Source organism: Ictalurus furcatus, chromosome 21 (genome assembly GCF_023375685.1).
Source record: "Ictalurus furcatus strain D&B chromosome 21, Billie_1.0, whole genome shotgun sequence".
Lineage (NCBI taxonomy): Eukaryota > Metazoa > Chordata > Actinopteri > Siluriformes > Ictaluridae > Ictalurus > Ictalurus furcatus.
Genome location: NC_071275.1, coordinates 15,481,128 through 15,499,855, shown reverse-complemented (window position 1 = coordinate 15,499,855; position 18,728 = coordinate 15,481,128). Strand labels below are relative to the sequence as shown.

The 18,728-nt window shown below is 39.6% G+C and overlaps 1 protein-coding gene across 4 annotated transcripts in view; it reads right to left on the bottom strand.

The window, feature by feature from the left end:
• zmynd8 (zinc finger, MYND-type containing 8) overlaps positions 1-18,395 on the bottom strand; it is a 30,893-nt gene extending 12,498 nt beyond the window's left edge. Inside the window, exons 1-11 of one of the 4 annotated variants that reach the window (XM_053653037.1) lie at positions 17,270-18,395; positions 10,551-10,621; positions 8,715-8,866; positions 7,324-7,545; positions 5,279-5,392; positions 5,048-5,140; positions 4,864-4,951; positions 3,908-3,963; positions 3,730-3,807; positions 2,673-2,788; positions 2,091-2,581 (exon numbers count right to left, since the gene is read on the bottom strand). In XM_053653037.1, coding sequence (XP_053509012.1) covers positions 2,091-2,581; positions 2,673-2,788; positions 3,730-3,807; positions 3,908-3,963; positions 4,864-4,951; positions 5,048-5,140; positions 5,279-5,392; positions 7,324-7,545; positions 8,715-8,866; positions 10,551-10,621; positions 17,270-17,283 — 1,495 coding nt within the window. In that variant the 5' untranslated portion in view covers positions 17,284-18,395. Of the gene's footprint in view, positions 1-2,090; positions 2,582-2,672; positions 2,789-3,729; positions 3,808-3,907; positions 3,964-4,863; positions 4,952-5,047; positions 5,141-5,278; positions 5,393-7,323; positions 7,546-8,714; positions 8,867-10,550; positions 10,622-13,098; positions 14,412-17,269 lie in introns of those variants that run through there. The other 3 variants (XM_053653039.1, XM_053653038.1, XM_053653040.1) reach the window with 3 other exon arrangements.
• Positions 18,396-18,728: the final 333 nt, after the last annotated feature.

Genomic DNA, 18,728 nt, shown 5'->3' with positions numbered 1-18,728 from the left:
CAGGATCATACAACAAATGCCAGAGCATAAGATGGCATCACAATGGCTGATTACCTATGTGTTTAACGCTCGTATAGTCATAGGAACAAAACTCCTACCATAGCTGGCCTTTCTGCACATGGGTAGTCTATACCTGTGGCCAGAAGGAAGCGGGTTGAAATATTTATAAAGTGGGTGGTTTGGATCATTTAAAATTTTATGTGTCTTCTGGAGCGTATAAGAAATGACACAGTCCGATAAATTAGGGGTGGGAATACCAATAATTTTTCTCGCTAAATTAGTTATCTTTAAGAGATTGGTCTTATTGGTAACTGTTAGCATATGGAAAAAACAAATGGCACAATACCTAAGAACCGGCTCAATAATACTTCTATACAGAAGAAGCAGACTAGGCTGAACAGACAGATATTTAAGTTTACGAATAACTGTAACTCAACTGAAATATGCAGGAGGCTTAGTCAAGTGGGTGCCGGAAAGATATAACAAACAAAAAAATACATAGAACTAAAATCGAGAATTAAAATCGAGAGCTACTCCCAACTAGATAATAATGCTTATTATAAGCATTTCAATTTGGGTGATCTAATAGCACATCATTTATTGACTCACATGTTTTTTTTAGATCTATATTTTATTTTTTTACTCCTTTGAGGATACAGCAGTCCTTGGTTCTCAAAGTAGCCAGCAGGTTTTAATGGTAGTACAGTAGTGATCACCATCAACAACCCTCACAGTCGGGCTAAATCGAAATCTCGATAACATCAAAACAAGTATAAACAATGTTGACTGTACATCAATCGAAAAATCATATCTACAGTTTAAAAATAATGGTTTTGGTTTCAGTTCTGAAAACATTAGGAATAAAAAGCTCTAATGTGACCAATAAATATAACCCCGATTCCGTAAAAGTTGGGACGGTATGGAAAATGCAAAAAAAACAAACAACCAAAAAGAGTCATATGAAAATTCAGTTCACCCTGTACTATACTGAAAACCCATCATTAACACATTATCTGATGTTTTACTTTGTGAATTTAATTTATTTTCGAAAATATACATTCATTTCAAATCTGATGACTGCAACACACTCCAATAAAGTTGGGACAGTCGACTGTTTACCGCTGTGTAACATCACCTTTTCTTTTAATAACACTTATTAAGCGTTTGGTGACTGAAGACACTAGATGGTTAAGTTTAGCAAGCAGAATTGTCCTGCAAAATGCATCCATTATGCATTTCTTCATCTGCGCAACTATACACGGTCTCCGTTGGCTTATTTTGTGCTTCATAAATCCACACATTCTCAATCGACATGCTAGCACCTGCACTCTATGCTTACGCAACCATGCGCTTGTAATCCGTGCAGAATGTGGTTTGGTGTTGTCCTGCTCTGGATGGCAGCATATGTTGCTCCAAAATGTGTACATATCTTGCTGCATTAATGGCAGGTTGGCGAGCCTCGACCCATCCTAGCTCTTGAAGGACTAGGCCTTTTTTGGAAGCTCCTTAAATACTATGATTAGACGATTACCTCACGTGATTCACATCACCCTCTTATTTCAACTGGTCACATTGCTATTAGTCCTAAATTACCCTGTCCCAACTTTTTTGGAACATGTTGCATGCATCAATTTCAAAATAAACATTTACCTTCAAAAAACTATGCAGCTGATTAGGTAAAACATCAAATACCTTGTCTTTATATGTTTTTTGTTTAAATACAAATCAAAGTACATTTACAAATCACTTCTCTGGTTTTATTAGCATTTTCCATACTGTCCCAACTTTTTCAGAATTGGGGTTGTAGAAATGATCATCGCAATCATTTATTTACTTTTTTCTATTAGAAGGAGTCATAGACTGCAAATGATTAAAAGAAAGATGAAACTCATGCTTTAATTTATTTCTCAATTCAAATCTAAAAATGCTGTAGAATAAATATTGAAAGGAATGTTCGATAAGTGCACAACTGCGCATGTTTTCAAAGATGAACACATGTCAAATGAGAACTTTATGAACATTATCTGACTATCCGTTTAGTGACTGTATCAAGTATCATGTGCGGTGGCACTGTAACATTATGCTACTACCTGTGCTGTCGAGAGACTCTTCTCCTGTGCTGTGGTGTTGCAGAAGTGATCTGGTCTGGCTCTTTTCTCCACCCTCCTGCTCGCCATCAGAGCCGGTATGAGCAGAAGAGTTAGTGCTCATTGGCGATCGCGGTATGTCCGGCATAGAGATCCGCCTACCAGTAGCCCCTCCACCACCCATCCCGGCTGACAACATGCCCTTGCCTACGTGTGCTGCTGTCATATCAACGCTGAACTTGGCCTTCTCCTGTTTTTCAGGTTTGACCGAGCCAGCCCCTGGGTTTGCTGGGTCAAGTAGCATTTGGAACTGGTTGTCCGGCGTGTAGGGTGTGCGGAACGGGGCGTAATTGAAGACGCCAAATTTTTTACGAATGTTCTCCACATAGACCTCCATCTCCTGCATGGCACTGTTGAAGATGCTTTTGGTCTTCTTTACAGAGAAAGGAATCTCTTTAGACATGAGGTAGCAGTTATTGATTGGGACCCAGGCTCTGAAAAAAAAAAAAAAAAAAAGGAATGTAATGTAAATGAATAGAACGCCAAACCGAAGACGATAAGACCTCTGGGGACAGAACTCCATACCTATCATGCTGTCCAAAGAATCGAGCATCTACTTGTCCGTCTTTGTCTCGTAGAGCTTTGGCAGGCCAGAATGGAAAGCCCTTAAGTTTGGCCCACACTAGGGGATGAGGGTTACTCTAAAATAAACAGCAAGTCAAACAAAAGAGACTGTAAATTCACACGATTGGAGTAATATTAATGTTGAATACATTAATAATTACATATTTATACTGCACAATTATGGAATTAAATTTGTGCCAAAAGTATTGAACGTAACCGTTCAAGAAACAAACAAAAATATACAACCAGAAAGAAGAAAAACTCTCTGAAACTGAAAACTTCACATAAACAGCATTTTTTGTTAACAGTTTTCCAAGCGCTCTTTTCTCTAATCATGGTTTATGAACGTTTCCGCTTTCAAACTTTGCCATTCTGGCACAAATCTCATGTGTGGGTGGGGCTTAACAGCAATTTACTCTCATTGGCTAGTGAGATTTGAAGCGACAGTTCAAGTGTCCAGCTGAGGAGGAGGAGGATGTTGACGTCGACGATGGCAACGACGATGACGCTCTGTGCCGCTCCTGAGAGCCCATCCCGAAAAAACAGATGTATCAGACCAGACCTAGACCTCAAATATTAATTATGAGCTAATACACTAAGTAAGTAATTTCCACTGCAAAGTACAAACACCATAACTAGCGCATCTGGAACACACTCCAGAATTCACGACACTGAAGCCTCTACTACCTGGTCAGGGAGCTGTCGATCCAAATCTCACTAGCCAATGAGAGTGCATCACTGTTAAGCCCCGCCCACACGAGAGGTATGTGCCAGAATGGTTAACATAAACTTGCAGAGCGTAAACAAAAACTTGGGCAGCGCAATCATAAACCATGATTAGCGAAAACAAAGCTTAGAAAACTTAACAAAGAACGCTGTTTATTTGAAGAGTTAAATGAGTTTTCAGTTTCAGAATGTTTTTCTTCTTTCTGGTTGTATATTTTTGTTCGTTTCTTGACAAGTTACGTTCAATACTTTTGGCACAAATTTAATTCCATACATAGAAAGTGCTCCTTACACATGGCTCACAAAACCAGTTGTCCCTCTTTTGGCAGGCTGAAAGATAGCACTCTGGACAGACCTCGATTTCATTCATCTGGAAGACAGAAAACATCTGAAAAAGCTGGTGCCAAACTTTGTATTTTCATTTTAATGTCTGCATTATTCTAAAAACTTTTAAACCCTGTTTTACTCACTTCATGTTCACAGATTTTTATGATAACTTTGGCTGTTGTGGTGAGCTTATGGTTACCTAGAAAATATGAGAAAGTATATTATATATTTTTTTTATTTCACACAAATCAACAATGACAAAAAATAACATAAGGTGCCCTCCACTAATATAGGCACCCTTGGTAAATATGAGCAAAGAAGGCTGTGAAAAACTGTCTTTATTGTTTAACCTTTTTGATCTTCTGTTAAAAAAATTCACAAAAATACTCTGCTCTCATGGATATCAAATAATTGGAAAAAAAACCCCCACTGGTTTATCAAAAAAAAAATAATAATAATTTTGTTAAATATAGCTGCGCAACAATTATTGGCACCCATATGAATTCATATGAGAATGAGATGGTTTTAATTTTTTAAATACATCTGGGTGACTAGGAACAGGAAATTGTTCAACTGGAAATTTATACCCCTGTTTCACAGGGGTATAAATATGAGGTAACACATAGGCCAAATTCCCTTAGTCATTCATAACAATGGGTAAGACCAAGGAATATAGCTGTGATGTGCAGCAAAAGGTTGTTGAGCTTCACAAAATGGGAAGTGGCTATAAGAAAATAGTACAAGCATTGAAAATGCCCATTTCCACCATCAGGGTAATAATTAAGAAGTTCCAGTCAACTGGAAATGTTATGAATCAACCTGGAATTGGACGTGTGTCTATATTGTCTCAACGCACTGTGAAGAGGATGGTTTGCATGGCCAAAAAGTCTCCAAGGATCACAGCTGGATCAGTTAGTTACGTCTTGGGGTCAGAAAGTCTCCAAAACTACAATCCAAAGTCACCTACATCACCACAAGTTGTTTGGAAGGGTTTCAAGAAAAAAAGCCTCTACACTCATCACAGCCTTCTTTGCTCATATTTACCAGTGGTGCCAATATTAGTGGAGGGTGCTGTACATATATCAGTTTTGTGTCTAACCTCCATTGTAAATGATGCAGTTGTGCAAAATCCACTTCACGTCAGCCAGGAAAGCTTCGGTAGAGCCGTACATTTTCTTTTTGATATTCTAAATAGGAATGAAAAAAAAAAATCCTCAAACATCTCCATTCCAAAGCAAACGACATGTTAGGGCAAGATGAGTTTCTGAAAGTTTCTTGTTTACCTTTTCCAACGTACAGAGATCCATGGGATGAAAAATATACTCTGCGTAATCCGGATGCTGCTCAAGACACACTGGCTTCTGAAACGGTTCTGTCTGAAGAGAGAAAGAGAGAGAGTGAGAAAGAAGTAAAACAGGGACAGAGAGACCCAGACCGATAACTGCTGACATTTATGTCAGGAAAAGACCTGGCATGAGCACATTTCCACAGTTCGAACTCGGCTGAGCACTTACACCCGGCTGTTTCATCTTCTGGAGGGCGAACTTGAGAAGGTAAGACAGCTGGTCCAGTGTGAGCATGGTCATTGCCTTGCTCTGGGTCTCAATGCACTCTGCAACGGTTATTTTCTGAAAAAAAGTAGATGCATTGTTAAAACGCATTATTTATATATAAATGCATTTATATATTTTCAGAAATGAACAATGTTTCATCAAAGCCCCTGTCAGTATACCATCAGCTATAGCTTCTAAATTTACCATCAATTGCAAAGAAGAGAACAATTTCTGTTTTGTGTGTTTTGTTTTCTGATTTCTTCAGTCGAGAGGGACAATATTTCATAGACGTGCTATCAGGTCTCTCTGAGGACCAATTTCTGATCATTTACCCCAACCACAGAAACTGACTTCTACCTGCTCACTTGGCCTCTTTGTGTCGGTGCAATTGTGAGCAAAACTGCATCTAGTTAGAATGTTCTTCACTTTATGTACTATATATTACTACCATATACTACCGTATATTACTATTTGTAGTAGTTTATAGTGTTTTAATGCTGAGTAGTTCTTTTAAACATTGAAAGGAACAAGTATTAGCAGAATGCACTGCGGTTGAGATCATCACGGCCTACGCCTAGTAGTGCCTGTGAAGTGTAATGCCTGTAAGTGTATTTTTGTCTAATGAACCCATTATGCTCATTATTTACACTTAGGTATATTGAAAAGCCAAGGCTACAGAACATTTTTCATGCATGATCAAATCCTGATATGGTTCGTCTGGTCTTGCTGTACTCGCGACCCTAAAGAATTAAGCTGGTTGATGCTGTGTTGTAGTAGGCAGGAAAATGACAGGACACCAAAGTTGATCAGAATCTATTTTATTAAACCACAACACATAATGTGTGCGCCTTATAAATGATGCAATGCCATTGGTCATTTGCCAGTTCACACCCACCCATGCCTTTCCACTATCATGTGACAGCTATCAACTGGTGAGGACGAAGGCGAGCACGAGCTTCCTCCAAGTCAGCCACCTTTTTAAACTGTTCAAACACGCTCAGAGGATAGCGCTGTCTGCCCTCTTCCACATACATGAGCTCACAGAAGCCTATGATTGGCTAGCTCTGATTGACAGGAGAGAGAGTAATTAGAGCGCATCCCTCCCATCCAGTGAGCACGGCCAAATTTGGTTCCCTGGCAACAGATGGATGTGACATCATAGTAATTCAAATTCCAGGATTTCTCAGAAATTAATGCAAAATCAAGGAGCTTGTGATTTTTCAAAATTACCACCGATTTTGAATTGATTTGACCTCTTCGAGTCACGTGCATCGAACATGAGTACAGCTCAAAGGTCTCATTTACCAACAAATGTCACTGCGAAACGAGTTTGTGCAAATGCAATTTAGCCAATTCGAGCAGTTTCTGCAACATCTCGAGAAAAGCTGCAGCAAAAGCAAGCAATTTTGGCTGCAACAATCACAAAAAAGCTCCACCAAATCCCGTACAGACTGACGATAGGGTGAACGCTTTCCTGTTGTGTCACTCTTGAGTCCGCTGTAGCTTTTAAAGCTAGGTGGAAGACGGGCCGTAGCAGTGGAGTGCACACAGACTTATAATCTTACGTCATTTTGCTGCTTTCTGCAAGCGTGGCTAGAAATATGTACAAAACACACAAATATTCCACGCAATGACTCAAGACGTGAAAACAAAAGCACTGTGGAAGTGCCCCTATGTCATTCTTACACACTCTTCTAGCACTTGATTGTTGAGTTCTTTATATTTCTGGGGAGACACCACTGTCAATCATCTGTAATGTCCACACACTTCTGATCTGGCGAAAAAATAGGACGTTTGTAACTTTTATTTATAATTCAATCCTATTTAAGATGTATCTCATTCTTCCACAATTTGGTTTAACATTTGTAACCCTGTTGCCTGGAGTTTTAAATATTTACAATTCGCAAACTACCTATAAGACAGTAGTGTTTAATTAAATAACTATGAATAGCTTAAAGGCACATTTTGTCTCGCATTCTGGTGGCAGTGTTAGTGTGCGCCAGTACCTCACACTCAGGACAGAACCAGTCGCCTTCAGGCTCAGCAGCCAGTTTGAGACACTTGGCATGGTAGACGCGTGGGCAGAGCTCACAGCAGAGCACCTGGCCCTCGCGGTGGCACACCCAGCAATAGAAGTCATTCCTGCCGTCCTGCGGTACAACATCAACAGGGTCTGTGGTGAGTGCGGGCTGCTTCACATAGTAAAAGGGACCATGTCTTAGTTCGGACTGGAATGCAGGCAAGAAAAACAAGAGAGCGGGGGTTTCAAAAGAAAGGCACTGCAGCTCATGACACACAGAGGTAACACTGATGATATGTACATATTAGAGACCTGGACAGATGACCGAAGCCACTGTTCCAAAAGTGCACACTCTCTATACACTTGCATTGAATTGCAGTGATTGTTAAATGCATTTTTTCTTTTCTTTTTCATACATGTGTGGGTTTTTGTTTTTTTGTTTTTAAAAAGACCAAAGTCTTATCATCTACATACCACAAGAGCAAATGTTTCCTAACTGAACTTCATCAAATAAGCAATCTAATCTACCCAGCGAGCATCTAACGTTTGCAGAGCAAAAGCAAGAGCAAATAATTTTTTGGTTAATGATACAAGCTTAAACTAACGTCAGTTACTCTTATAACTAAAGGATTTCGGGAAAAAACATTGGGAAGGACACAGGAAGCTCACAATGTCTTCAGATTCGAATAAGTATTCATTTCATCCATCCATTTTCCATACCGCTTATCCTACACAGGGAGCCTGGAGCCTATCCCAGGGAACTCGGGGCACAAGGTGGGGACACCCTGAATGGGGTGCCAACCCATCGCACACACATTCACACGCTACGGACAATTTGGAAATGCCAGCAAAAGTAACGGCTGACCTCACTTGCTGTATTGTGCAAACTTTGCGTGCTTCACTTGGTCAGTATCAAAGAAAGCACAACTACGCTCTTCAGCCAGATAAAATAAATCGAGAGCAGGTGTATCACATTATCTTATTTGAGTGGGTAAGGAATTGACCTGCCATTTCACAATACAACTCTTGTCCACAGATAAAACCAAGATACTCCATCTATGAAGCAAAATAAATCAACTAAGGCGCAATACTGTTAAATATGTAATGATTTTCCAGTAACTCTCTGGGTATTTAATTATTATTATTATTATTACTATTATTATTATAGCAGTTTGAATTTGTAGGCTGAAAATCAAGACACAGGGGTCTAACATGGAGATAGAGGAACCACTTAAAGCATTAAGATACTTCATATGTGATATGCAATGACAATCAAGGTGACATGATGTCAGGATTATCATTACAAAAAGCATGGTAAAAACAGAGGTAAGTTACTCTATTGTTAGGGTTTGAGAAGTGATTAAGAAAGCACTGAACCTGATCTTTGCTGCTGTTGACCGCTCCCGGTTTCTTCTTCTTTTTGACTGGGCTAGGAGAAGTTTCTGAAGGAGAGTGTCCATTGGATGAATGCGGTGGGCTGGGTGCTTTGCGCTTTGGGGCGGTGCGCTCCACTGACCCTGGATCAGACACTGCATAAAGCAAAACTCAGACAATTAGAGAAAATGCAGGTGTACTGGTATGCCGTGAGTATCATACAGTGCTGTGAAAAAGTATTTGCCCCCATTCTGATTGCTTCTGTTTTTGTATATATCTCATACTAAATAGTTTTAGATCTTCAAATGAAATACAACATTAAACAAAGGGAACCTGAGTAAACACACAATACAGTTTTTATTTTTTAGTGTTTTAACTGAAGCAAAAAAAGATATCCAACACCTATCACCCATATGAAAAACGAATTGCCCCCTTAAACTTAAAATCTGGTCGTGCCACCTTTAGTAGCAATAACTGCAACCAAATGCTTCTGATAACTGAAGATCAGTCTTCACAGCGCTGTGGTGGAATTTTGACCCACTCTTCTGCTTTAGTTCAGCCACACTGGAGGGTTTTCAAGCATGAACTGCCTGTTTAAAGTCCTGCCACAGCATCTCAATTAGTTCAAGTCAGGACTTTGACCAGGCCACTCCAAAACTTTTTTTAGCCATTCAGAGGTGGGCTTACTCCTATGCTTTGGATCATTGTCTTGCTGCATAATCCAGTTGTGCTTGAGTGTCGACTTACAGACTGAAGACCGGACATTCTCCTTTAGGATTTTCTGGTAGAGAGCAGAATTCATGTTTCCCTTAATTATTGCAAGTTGCCAGGCCCTGAAGCAGCATAGCATCCCCACAACATCACACTTCCACCACCATGCTTGATCTTTTTGTGGAATTTGGTGTTTGGTTCATGCCAGATGTAACGGGACCCCTGTCTTCCAAACAGTTCCACTTTCGACTCATCAACACACAGAGCATTCTCCCAAAAGGTTTGAGGATCATCAAGGTGTGTTTTGGCAAAATTCAGATGAGCCTTAATGTTCTTCTGGGTTAGCAGTGGTTTTCACTTCACCACTCTTCCATGGATGCCATTTTTGCCCAGGGTCTTTCTGATAGTGGAGTCATGAACAGTGACCTTTATTGATGCACGAAAGGCCTGTAGGTCCTTTGATGTTGTCCTTGGCTCTTTTGTGACTTGCTGGATGAGTCATTGCTGTGATCTTTCAGGAATTTTGGAAGGTCGGCCACTTCTGGGAAGGTTCATCACTGTGCTGAGTTTTTCCATTTGGAGATAATGGCTCTCACTGTGGTTCTTTGGAGTCCCAGAGCCTTTGAAATAGCGTTGTAACTCTTCCCAGATGGATATATTTCAATCACCTTCTTCATCATCATTTCTGGAATTTCTTTCAACTTTGGCATAGTGTGTTACTGGGCAAGACTTTTTAACCAACTTCATGCTGTTGAAAAAGTTCTATTTAAGTGTAGATTTGATTGAACAGGGCTTGCAGTAATCAGCCCTGGTTGCGTCTAGTCCAGCTGAACCCCATTATGAATGCAGTTTCATAGATTTGGGGAATTAGTAAGTACGGGGGCAAATACATTTTCACACAGGCCCAGTTGATATTGGATAATTTTTTGCTTTAAATAAATAACATTATCATTTAGAAACTGTATTTTGTGTTTACTCAGATTGCCTTTGTTTTATCTTAGATTTTGTATTAATTTCTGAAACAATTTAGTATGAGAGATACACCAAAACAGAAGAAATCAGGATGTGGGCAAATACTTTTTCACAGCTCTGTATATAATAAATTATAAAATGTTATGCTCTTCATACCTTTGGATCGTGTGGCAATCTCCATTCCTTCATTCACATCCGACTCTGTCTTCACTTCCTCTTCTGCTAAACTGCCATACACAAAGAATGTTTACTTATTACTTATACTGATCAGAACGCAGGGAATTATGGAAGTCACGATCATGCCATTTTCCAGGGTGAGTGCGTTCTCAAGAATGCTAGTTTCCCACACTGCTACAAAATTCATCCATCCGTTTTCTGTACAGCTTATCCTACATAGGGTCGCGGGGAGCCTGAAGCCTATCCCAGGGAACTCGGGGCACACCCTGGATGGGGTGCCATCTCATCCACAGGGCACAATCGCATACACATTCACACACTATGGACAATTTAGAGATGCCAATCAGCCTACAACGCATGACTTTGGACTGGGGGAGGAAACTGGAGTACTCTGAGGAAACCTCCAAAGCACAGGAAGAACAAGCCAACTCCGCACACACAAGGCGGAGGTGGGAATCGAACCCACAACCCCGGAAGTGTGAGGCAAGCGTGCTAACATGGGAGAAGCAACAATGGGATTTGTTATCAGTGTGGAAATCGTTATGATTATAATTAGAGATGTTATCGAAACCAAAAATGCTATCAAGTCTTAGCATACAGAGAAATGTTGTGCATGAGAGCACTTCATTTCTGTGCGCACTGAGACATGAACGCTTCCTTTCCCCAGGGTCTGCAATTTACTTGGGAGTCAATGTGCAATTCACGGCACCTTGCACACATTGTGAACGACCATGCTCACTAAGGTCAATGCACCAGTGCTCGCTTTAAAAGATACTGTTTAATCATAAGATTTTAAATATAAACCTCATGTGTAAAGATGACAGAATACAAGATGTTCATTGCTAGCAGCACATAGGAGCAACCAACATATACAGAGCAAAATAAAATGTTCCATGACGCCTTGGATTGTTTAATACTAAGTAGGTTAATCATTTTGGTAACAGTATCGGTTTCAACAAGTACCAAAAACATGTACTTTTACTTATCCCTTATTAAAACAAATGAAGCCTGCATAGAAACAGCCATAATTGTTAGCAGTTTCATAGAAATTTTTCAATCGACCGGTTGAACAGCTTGTGTAAAAGTGTGGGGTGGTTGGACAGCTAGCAGAAGCTTTGATTCAACCAAGAGGTTTCATCTTCTCTGGTATACTATTTCCACTGCTTTGAGTGTAGCAGAGAGAGAGGTTTCTCAGTGAAAGGGTCTCTCTCAGTGTCACTGCAGGAGGCTTTTCAAAACAAGAGAGGTCTGCAGTCCATGGACAAACACACTGACAAAATGCATGCTGCAATCAGGTCGAAATCGAAAAAATGCATATACTACAAAGGACAAGAAAGTCTTTAATTGGTCTCTGGTTAAATTAAGGTCAATTTCTGATGCCAAACTTATTCGAATGCCACACGAAAACACATGTGGATTCCTGAGAATTAGACATTGTAGTGGAGCCATGTTTGTATGAGGATTTGCATGCTTAAATGAGCAAATTCAACTAACCATTATAAAACTATCATCAGTGTAGGAGGTAAACAGACAGTGGACAAGGGAGGAAACGATTGCCTCTGCAAAATGAATAATGTATCCAGAGGGTGGGGTGATATTGCCTTCCCTCACTCCAGAACACCACCAACACACAGCCTAGTCACAAGGACAGCTTGAGAAAAACAAAGGTAGTTTATATAACACTGAATCGGCCTCCTGGGAACAAATATATTTTCGTATTACACGCAAAGTGAACGAAGGCCTTATACGTGAACGTATGTAGCGAGCTATATTATTAGTATACAGCGTATCCGATTCCCAGACCACTATAATGGTTCGAACCATGATTGTAATGGTGTTGTCTCTATAACTTCACAGGTTATGAAGTGACAGTCAGCCATTGCTGTTGTGCTGTTCTCCCCCTCTCCATACCATGCCCTGATCTTTCCATCAACAAAACAAACCCACCATCTGCTATCAGCTGAGCCTGTGCACTCGTCCAGTCTGAACATAAGAAGAGGAAAAAAAACAAAATGCAATGCAACGTGTATTTCTACACATTCTGCACCCCATGGCTCACGGATTTTAAAAATATCATTCGATTACAGTTAATAACATGGTATTATAAGGATCTTTTGGATACAATTAAGCTACAGAACTCCAATTCAAGGATAAGCATCTTCCTGTTGAGGCAGCAATATTTTGCCTTCTTATGCTGGCTTGATTCTTCCTCTTTCTCCCCCTCTGCATTTCTGAGGGAGAAAAATGAGTACACACACACAAACACACACACACAAGACAGCATTTGCAGAGGCTGTGCACTTGCCATCTTGGCCTCCTTCTCTCGTCTACCCTGCATGCACCATCCATCCTCAGCAACAGCCATTTCCCCTCGCAAATCAATAGCACCACTTCATCTGGCACAAACCCTTCACACGGCAAGGCAGCATGACACACATGTAACCATCTTTCTCGTCCAAAAAAACTGACATCGCACTAACCATCGCATTTAATCAAGTTAAACAATTGATGCATAATAACAGCATACCTTATTTTTCTTTATGTGCACAGTGAACAGGTTCTTCAGGCAGGGCCTTGTTTTTTTTTATTTTTTTCCCCCCTTCAATTATAATAGCTGGTAAGGGATGAGACAAAGATGGGTGCAGAATTTTCCAGAAGGGCCTTGCTCTCTCTCCCTGCCGCTCTCGGTGCAATTGTCAATCTTTAACCTCAGCTGTGGGCTGCCGATTGGTTTGAGAGCCACACGGAGGCGCGTGATTGGGCGCTCGGCGCTGTGTGGCACGCTGGCTCTCCCTGCTCTCTCCGCTCTGCTCTGATCCACTGCTGCAATGCAGGGAGGGCTGCTGCTGCCATCCGCCATCAAAAACACACTCCGAATCACACTCCACTTCTTCTTTAAGCCTTCACTGACAAGGCAACATGTACATGTTCTCTGTAGAGCTAGGACAAACGCTTCAGATTGCCTGCTTTCCCTCTGCCTCGTCTAATTGCTAAGAGCAGTGACAGGCATCCATTTTCTAGAGCTTTCTGTGGCAACTGTGAGAACGCAAGCTTTGCCAGCAGAGCAGCCCGCAAGAATGCAGTGAGGGCCTCGGACACACACACACATACACACACACACTCACTCCCACACAGAGACAAAGAACCAAAAGGAAAATGTAACCTGCCTTACAGGAAAAATACCCAGTATTATCATTCGTTCAGATGACTTCTGCACATACAATAAATACACATGGTATCTATATGAATGCCAGCTTTACAGCTTTTTTTTATAGATTATATGTAATATGAAATAGACTTCATTTTCATTTAATCAACAGACTTTATTATTTCTCTGTTTCAATGACAATGGTAATCATTTGAAGCTTATACAATAATCCCATTTATTTTGTTCCTCGAAAGCTATGGACCTAACGAGAAAATTACAAGGCATCCATGAGAATAGAAAAACATTATAATATTCTGAGGTGAGGAAGTAATACTCCAACTTAAAGCCCATGTCGACTTATTTTCCATAATATCTATAGTACTATAGTTAGCTGTAGCTTCTTTGGTGAATTTACTATTGACTGCATATTTGGTACATGTGTTATTTTTGAAGTAGAAGTATCAGTGTCTGCACACACAAACCTCAATCATTTCGGATCTAGCAATATATACATGTAGAAAATACATCAACACCCATGCAATGTTCATATAAATGTGCATATATCTTAAAAAAAAAAAAAAAAAAAAAAAAAAAACATATTGGAAACTCCACTCAGTCATTCCACACTTTTCCAGCATTAGAACTGTTCACAGGAAGACACCACTGTCAATCCGTTAGCAATCTGACATGCCCACACACTTCTGATCAGAACTCGAGATTATATTATATATATATATATATATATATATATATATATATATATATATATATATATATATATATATATATATATACATACACACACACACACACACACATATTGAATCAACCACTGGTAAAAGCTTATAACATGACCGATCCTTAGTATTACAAATATTTTGAAACCGTTTTGCCAGGGGCTACAAACGAGCCAAAATATTGTGAAACCACTTCCTTTTTCTCCTCGAAGCCAATACAGAATCAGACGCAGGGTAACCATAGTGCTACATTAGCACTAAATACATGACGTAGCACCTAACAACTGAAAATATTGCTAATTCTGCCTACATTCTTATCAATGCTACTGACATGACATTTTATCCAATTGTACTGTAAAGCAACAGAAAAGTAAGTATTCAGTCTCGGATTGTAGAGTGTTTATGTTGTTGTTAAAGACAACAAAGCATCAACAATAAACATTTATGTTGATGATATTTCATAACCGATCACTGATTTTGTTGAATAATCAATGCAGCCCAAACTGCACTGTATAATAATTATCTTCAACATATTGCTGTCCCTCCAGGATTTTGCTATCGTGGAAATTAATGCAAAATCAAGGAAACTTTTTTCCTTAGGTAATTTCACAATTACCTAAGATTTTCCACAGATTTTGGCCAAGACGCATCATGTGACGTCATCGCAATGCACATTCAGCCAAAGCCCTCTTCAATTCACATGCGTCGAACATGAGTACAGCTAAAAGGTCTCGTTTACTAACAAATATCACTGCAAATGTCCGTGCAAAACCTATCCTATCCATCCATTTTCTGTAACACTTATCGTTACTGGTTCGCGGGGAACCTGGAGCCTATCCCACGGGGCATGGGGCACAAGGCAGGGACACCCTGGACAGGGTGCCATTCCACTGCAGGCCACACACACATTCACACACCCATTCATACACTACGAACACTTTTGGACATGCCAATCAGCCTACAATGCATGTCTTTGGACTGGGGGAGGAAACCCCCGAAGCATGGGGAGAACACACAAACCCCACTCACAAAGGCAGGAATCGAACCCTCAACCCTGGAAGTGTGAGGCACACGTGCTAACCACTAACCATTTTGTGCAGTTGCAATTTTACCAAATTTTCCCACAAAAAAAGCACAAAAAAACTCACATTTTGAAAAAAAATCCGCAGCGAAATCAACCGTTTTTGCCCGCAACAATCACAAAAAAAACTCCTGTACGGACTGAATGTTGTGCTGTCACTGTTGCCAATGGGTCAATTGAGTGGATCACTAACAAAATCCAGACAACTGTGAACAACCTCAAATAATTAAGCAATTAATCAACTCCTTGCTTACATTTGAGAGGATCTGACATGTAAATAAACGCAGTCTTTAATCAGGTAAGGTCAGAATATTAATCAGAATTAAAAAGAAGGCTTTCATCGGTTATGGCAGTGGAGGCGTTGTCAAACAACCGACATGAATTTGAGTAGCTTGGCCATCTGTGGATCGAATACAAAAAGCTCAAGCCAGGATTTTGTTCTTGAAGAACATGCATCCAGACTCACATTATTTCAGCAGAGTACTACACACAGCCAACTCATATCTGCTTCCTCGAACCAGGAGCTCTGACAAGATCGGTTTAAATCATTCCAAACTCTTTTCATATAAACATACCATATGTTACAATGTATGGTACAAAATGTGGACAAAATCCAGTATTATCTCTACATATTGCAATATTCCTAGCAGTATATTAAAAGCACATTGCTGATGTGATTTTGATTCGGCTACAGTATTTATTTATTTCTTTTTAAACCAAAATTGTATCTTAGAGCACATGAATGCCACGATTCGTTGAAATACACCGTTATGTTCAACTAAAAAATACTCAAACAAGACGTCAATATGTTCTCAGCACACAACAAAACTAAGAACTGCATGTTGCATGTTGCAGCCTAGGATGTCAGAACTAAAAACTTCCAATTCTGATTATCAATTTATATATTTTGCAATCCTAGCTGATTCCAAAGTCCAGACACAATATAGTGTGATACATTTTGAATGTAATACATCTTTAATTTGTGACACATAAGATGCCTCTTCATGGCCACTCTAGTTCAGCTTAATAATAGAGTTTCTAAGCAAAATATTCCAGCTTCTTGAACTCACTGAGTGTGTGAAGTATACAGGACCAGGCCCTTATACTATATGGGTGAAAAAGGGAAGCTACCTGAAATGGCTGCCAACTCCTCTCCATGCAAAAACAAAACAAAACAGTGTCATAGTGCCATCAATGCACAGTACAGAAAGCCAGGTCCTTACACTAGATACAGTTATATGTGTCACATATAGGCCGTTATCAGTTCAGCAAACCACTGCTCCTCTTTTTGTATTACTAGGCCAAAAGACTAGATCAGCAATAAACAGCTGTTTACTTGCAGTAGTGCTTATAATGCAAGCCATTCTGCAGCCTGGGTTTCCCCTTACACACACAGGGCCTTCCATTTTGAGAGTCTTGGCCTACACCACTCCTGTATTCCTCTCCTTGCTTGATCAATGTTACAGCTGAGAGAAAGCACAGAAGTCCATTCTTGTCCTGGGTACACTAACAGCTTAACAAGGGGTTATAAAAACAGCAGAGACAGACAGAAAATGAGACACATTACTGTGGGGTCCTGTTCCTGTCAGGATCCAGCTCTGTGCTGTTGGAATAGGATTTTGCCACCTCCCTCCCCACCTCAGAATAAAAATATAATCTTTCTGTGTTAACAACTTATACAACATTAGCAGGTTTGCTAAACAGAAAGTGAAAGCATAGAAAGCAAACTTACCTCTGTGGATGCATGGCTTAGAAAAGACTTGAGTCTAATGTCAGTGCTTATTAAAACATGGAGGACAACCCTCAGCCCTCTCTCACTGCATAAGCACAGCCTCGGCACTCCGAGACAGCCGAGCCAAAAGCGTGCTGTGATTGGACAATGCTCGCTGGCAAGCTGGAAGGTGGTAGCTGATTGGCCGAAACGCTTCCTGGCTAAGTGTCTTTTGTTCAGCCAAAGCTGGGTTACAGACACGACAAGAAGAGCTAGGCCTTGACCAAGGAATCCATATTGAACAAACCACAACTGATCTGGGAACAAGATCTGAACTGTCAGGGAATTTTTTTAACCATAATTTTGGCTGAGTTTAAGTTTTAAAAAAAAAAAAAAAAAAAAAGGGATCCTTGACACAAGCTCAAAGCAATCCAGTGAAAAAGGCAATTGTTTTCACAGTCCCAGGTTAAATAAGACACCAAGAAAACATCAAATAGTGTTAATTTATCTATAATAATTTAATTACACCATAATGTTTTGTGTTTTTTAGTACTCTCAGCATTTCACAGCCCACAGCTCTTGGATGACAGAACTAGTCATTTTATGGAAGACAAATCTTTAACCCTTTAAATGCCCACCTCAAATATACAGCAACCTATAACCTAATTCTACCCCTCTACTTTGCCCTTTTTTCCCCATGTAGGCCCCCCAAATCCCTATTGTTCCTTAACCTTTCGATTTTATTTTGACTATTTATTAATTTGCAAAATTGAACAACACTGTTACACTGGCAAAGAACAATGGTCAATAAAATGTTACACTATTATGGCATTTTGTTAAATAAAAAAAAAGTTTGTATATTGTATTAGGTAAATTCTCATCATTATCTTTATAAATCTCCATAAACCAGATTTACTGTACTATTTACTTTCCACTATAATATGAAATCCTTGACACATAATCTATAAAAAGCAAAACTTTTATGTGAAATCACTAATGATGAGGGAACATCAATGAACCAATATAAACAAGACCCTACTGAATTTTAGACGTATACAATAAGGAGTCCAACCACTTCATAGTAGGCCATCAATCATCAGCTATGTTTCAGGAAGTAGGACGCTGTAACAGATTGACAATGCCTATATTCTATCCACATCCAGGACTGATTTGAACTTATTTTGGAAATATAAGATCAATACAGTATATTATATATAATGTTACTGACAATGATTCCAAAAGTACAGTGCCAAAGCATATCCACTATCCTGTGGTAACAGAGTAGACTACAATAGATAAGTGGATTACATTTCAAAATGTTTATTAATGAAGACAAAGTGGTATAAAAGTGGGCTTTTAAAGATTATTTTTTTTACTGTTGCCACCATATTGGACAGTAATGTATCTAAAGTGGTATCTAATGTAACTGTATCTGTGTCTCTAATGTACCAAAATAGCTTGCAGAGTACACGTGCTATTT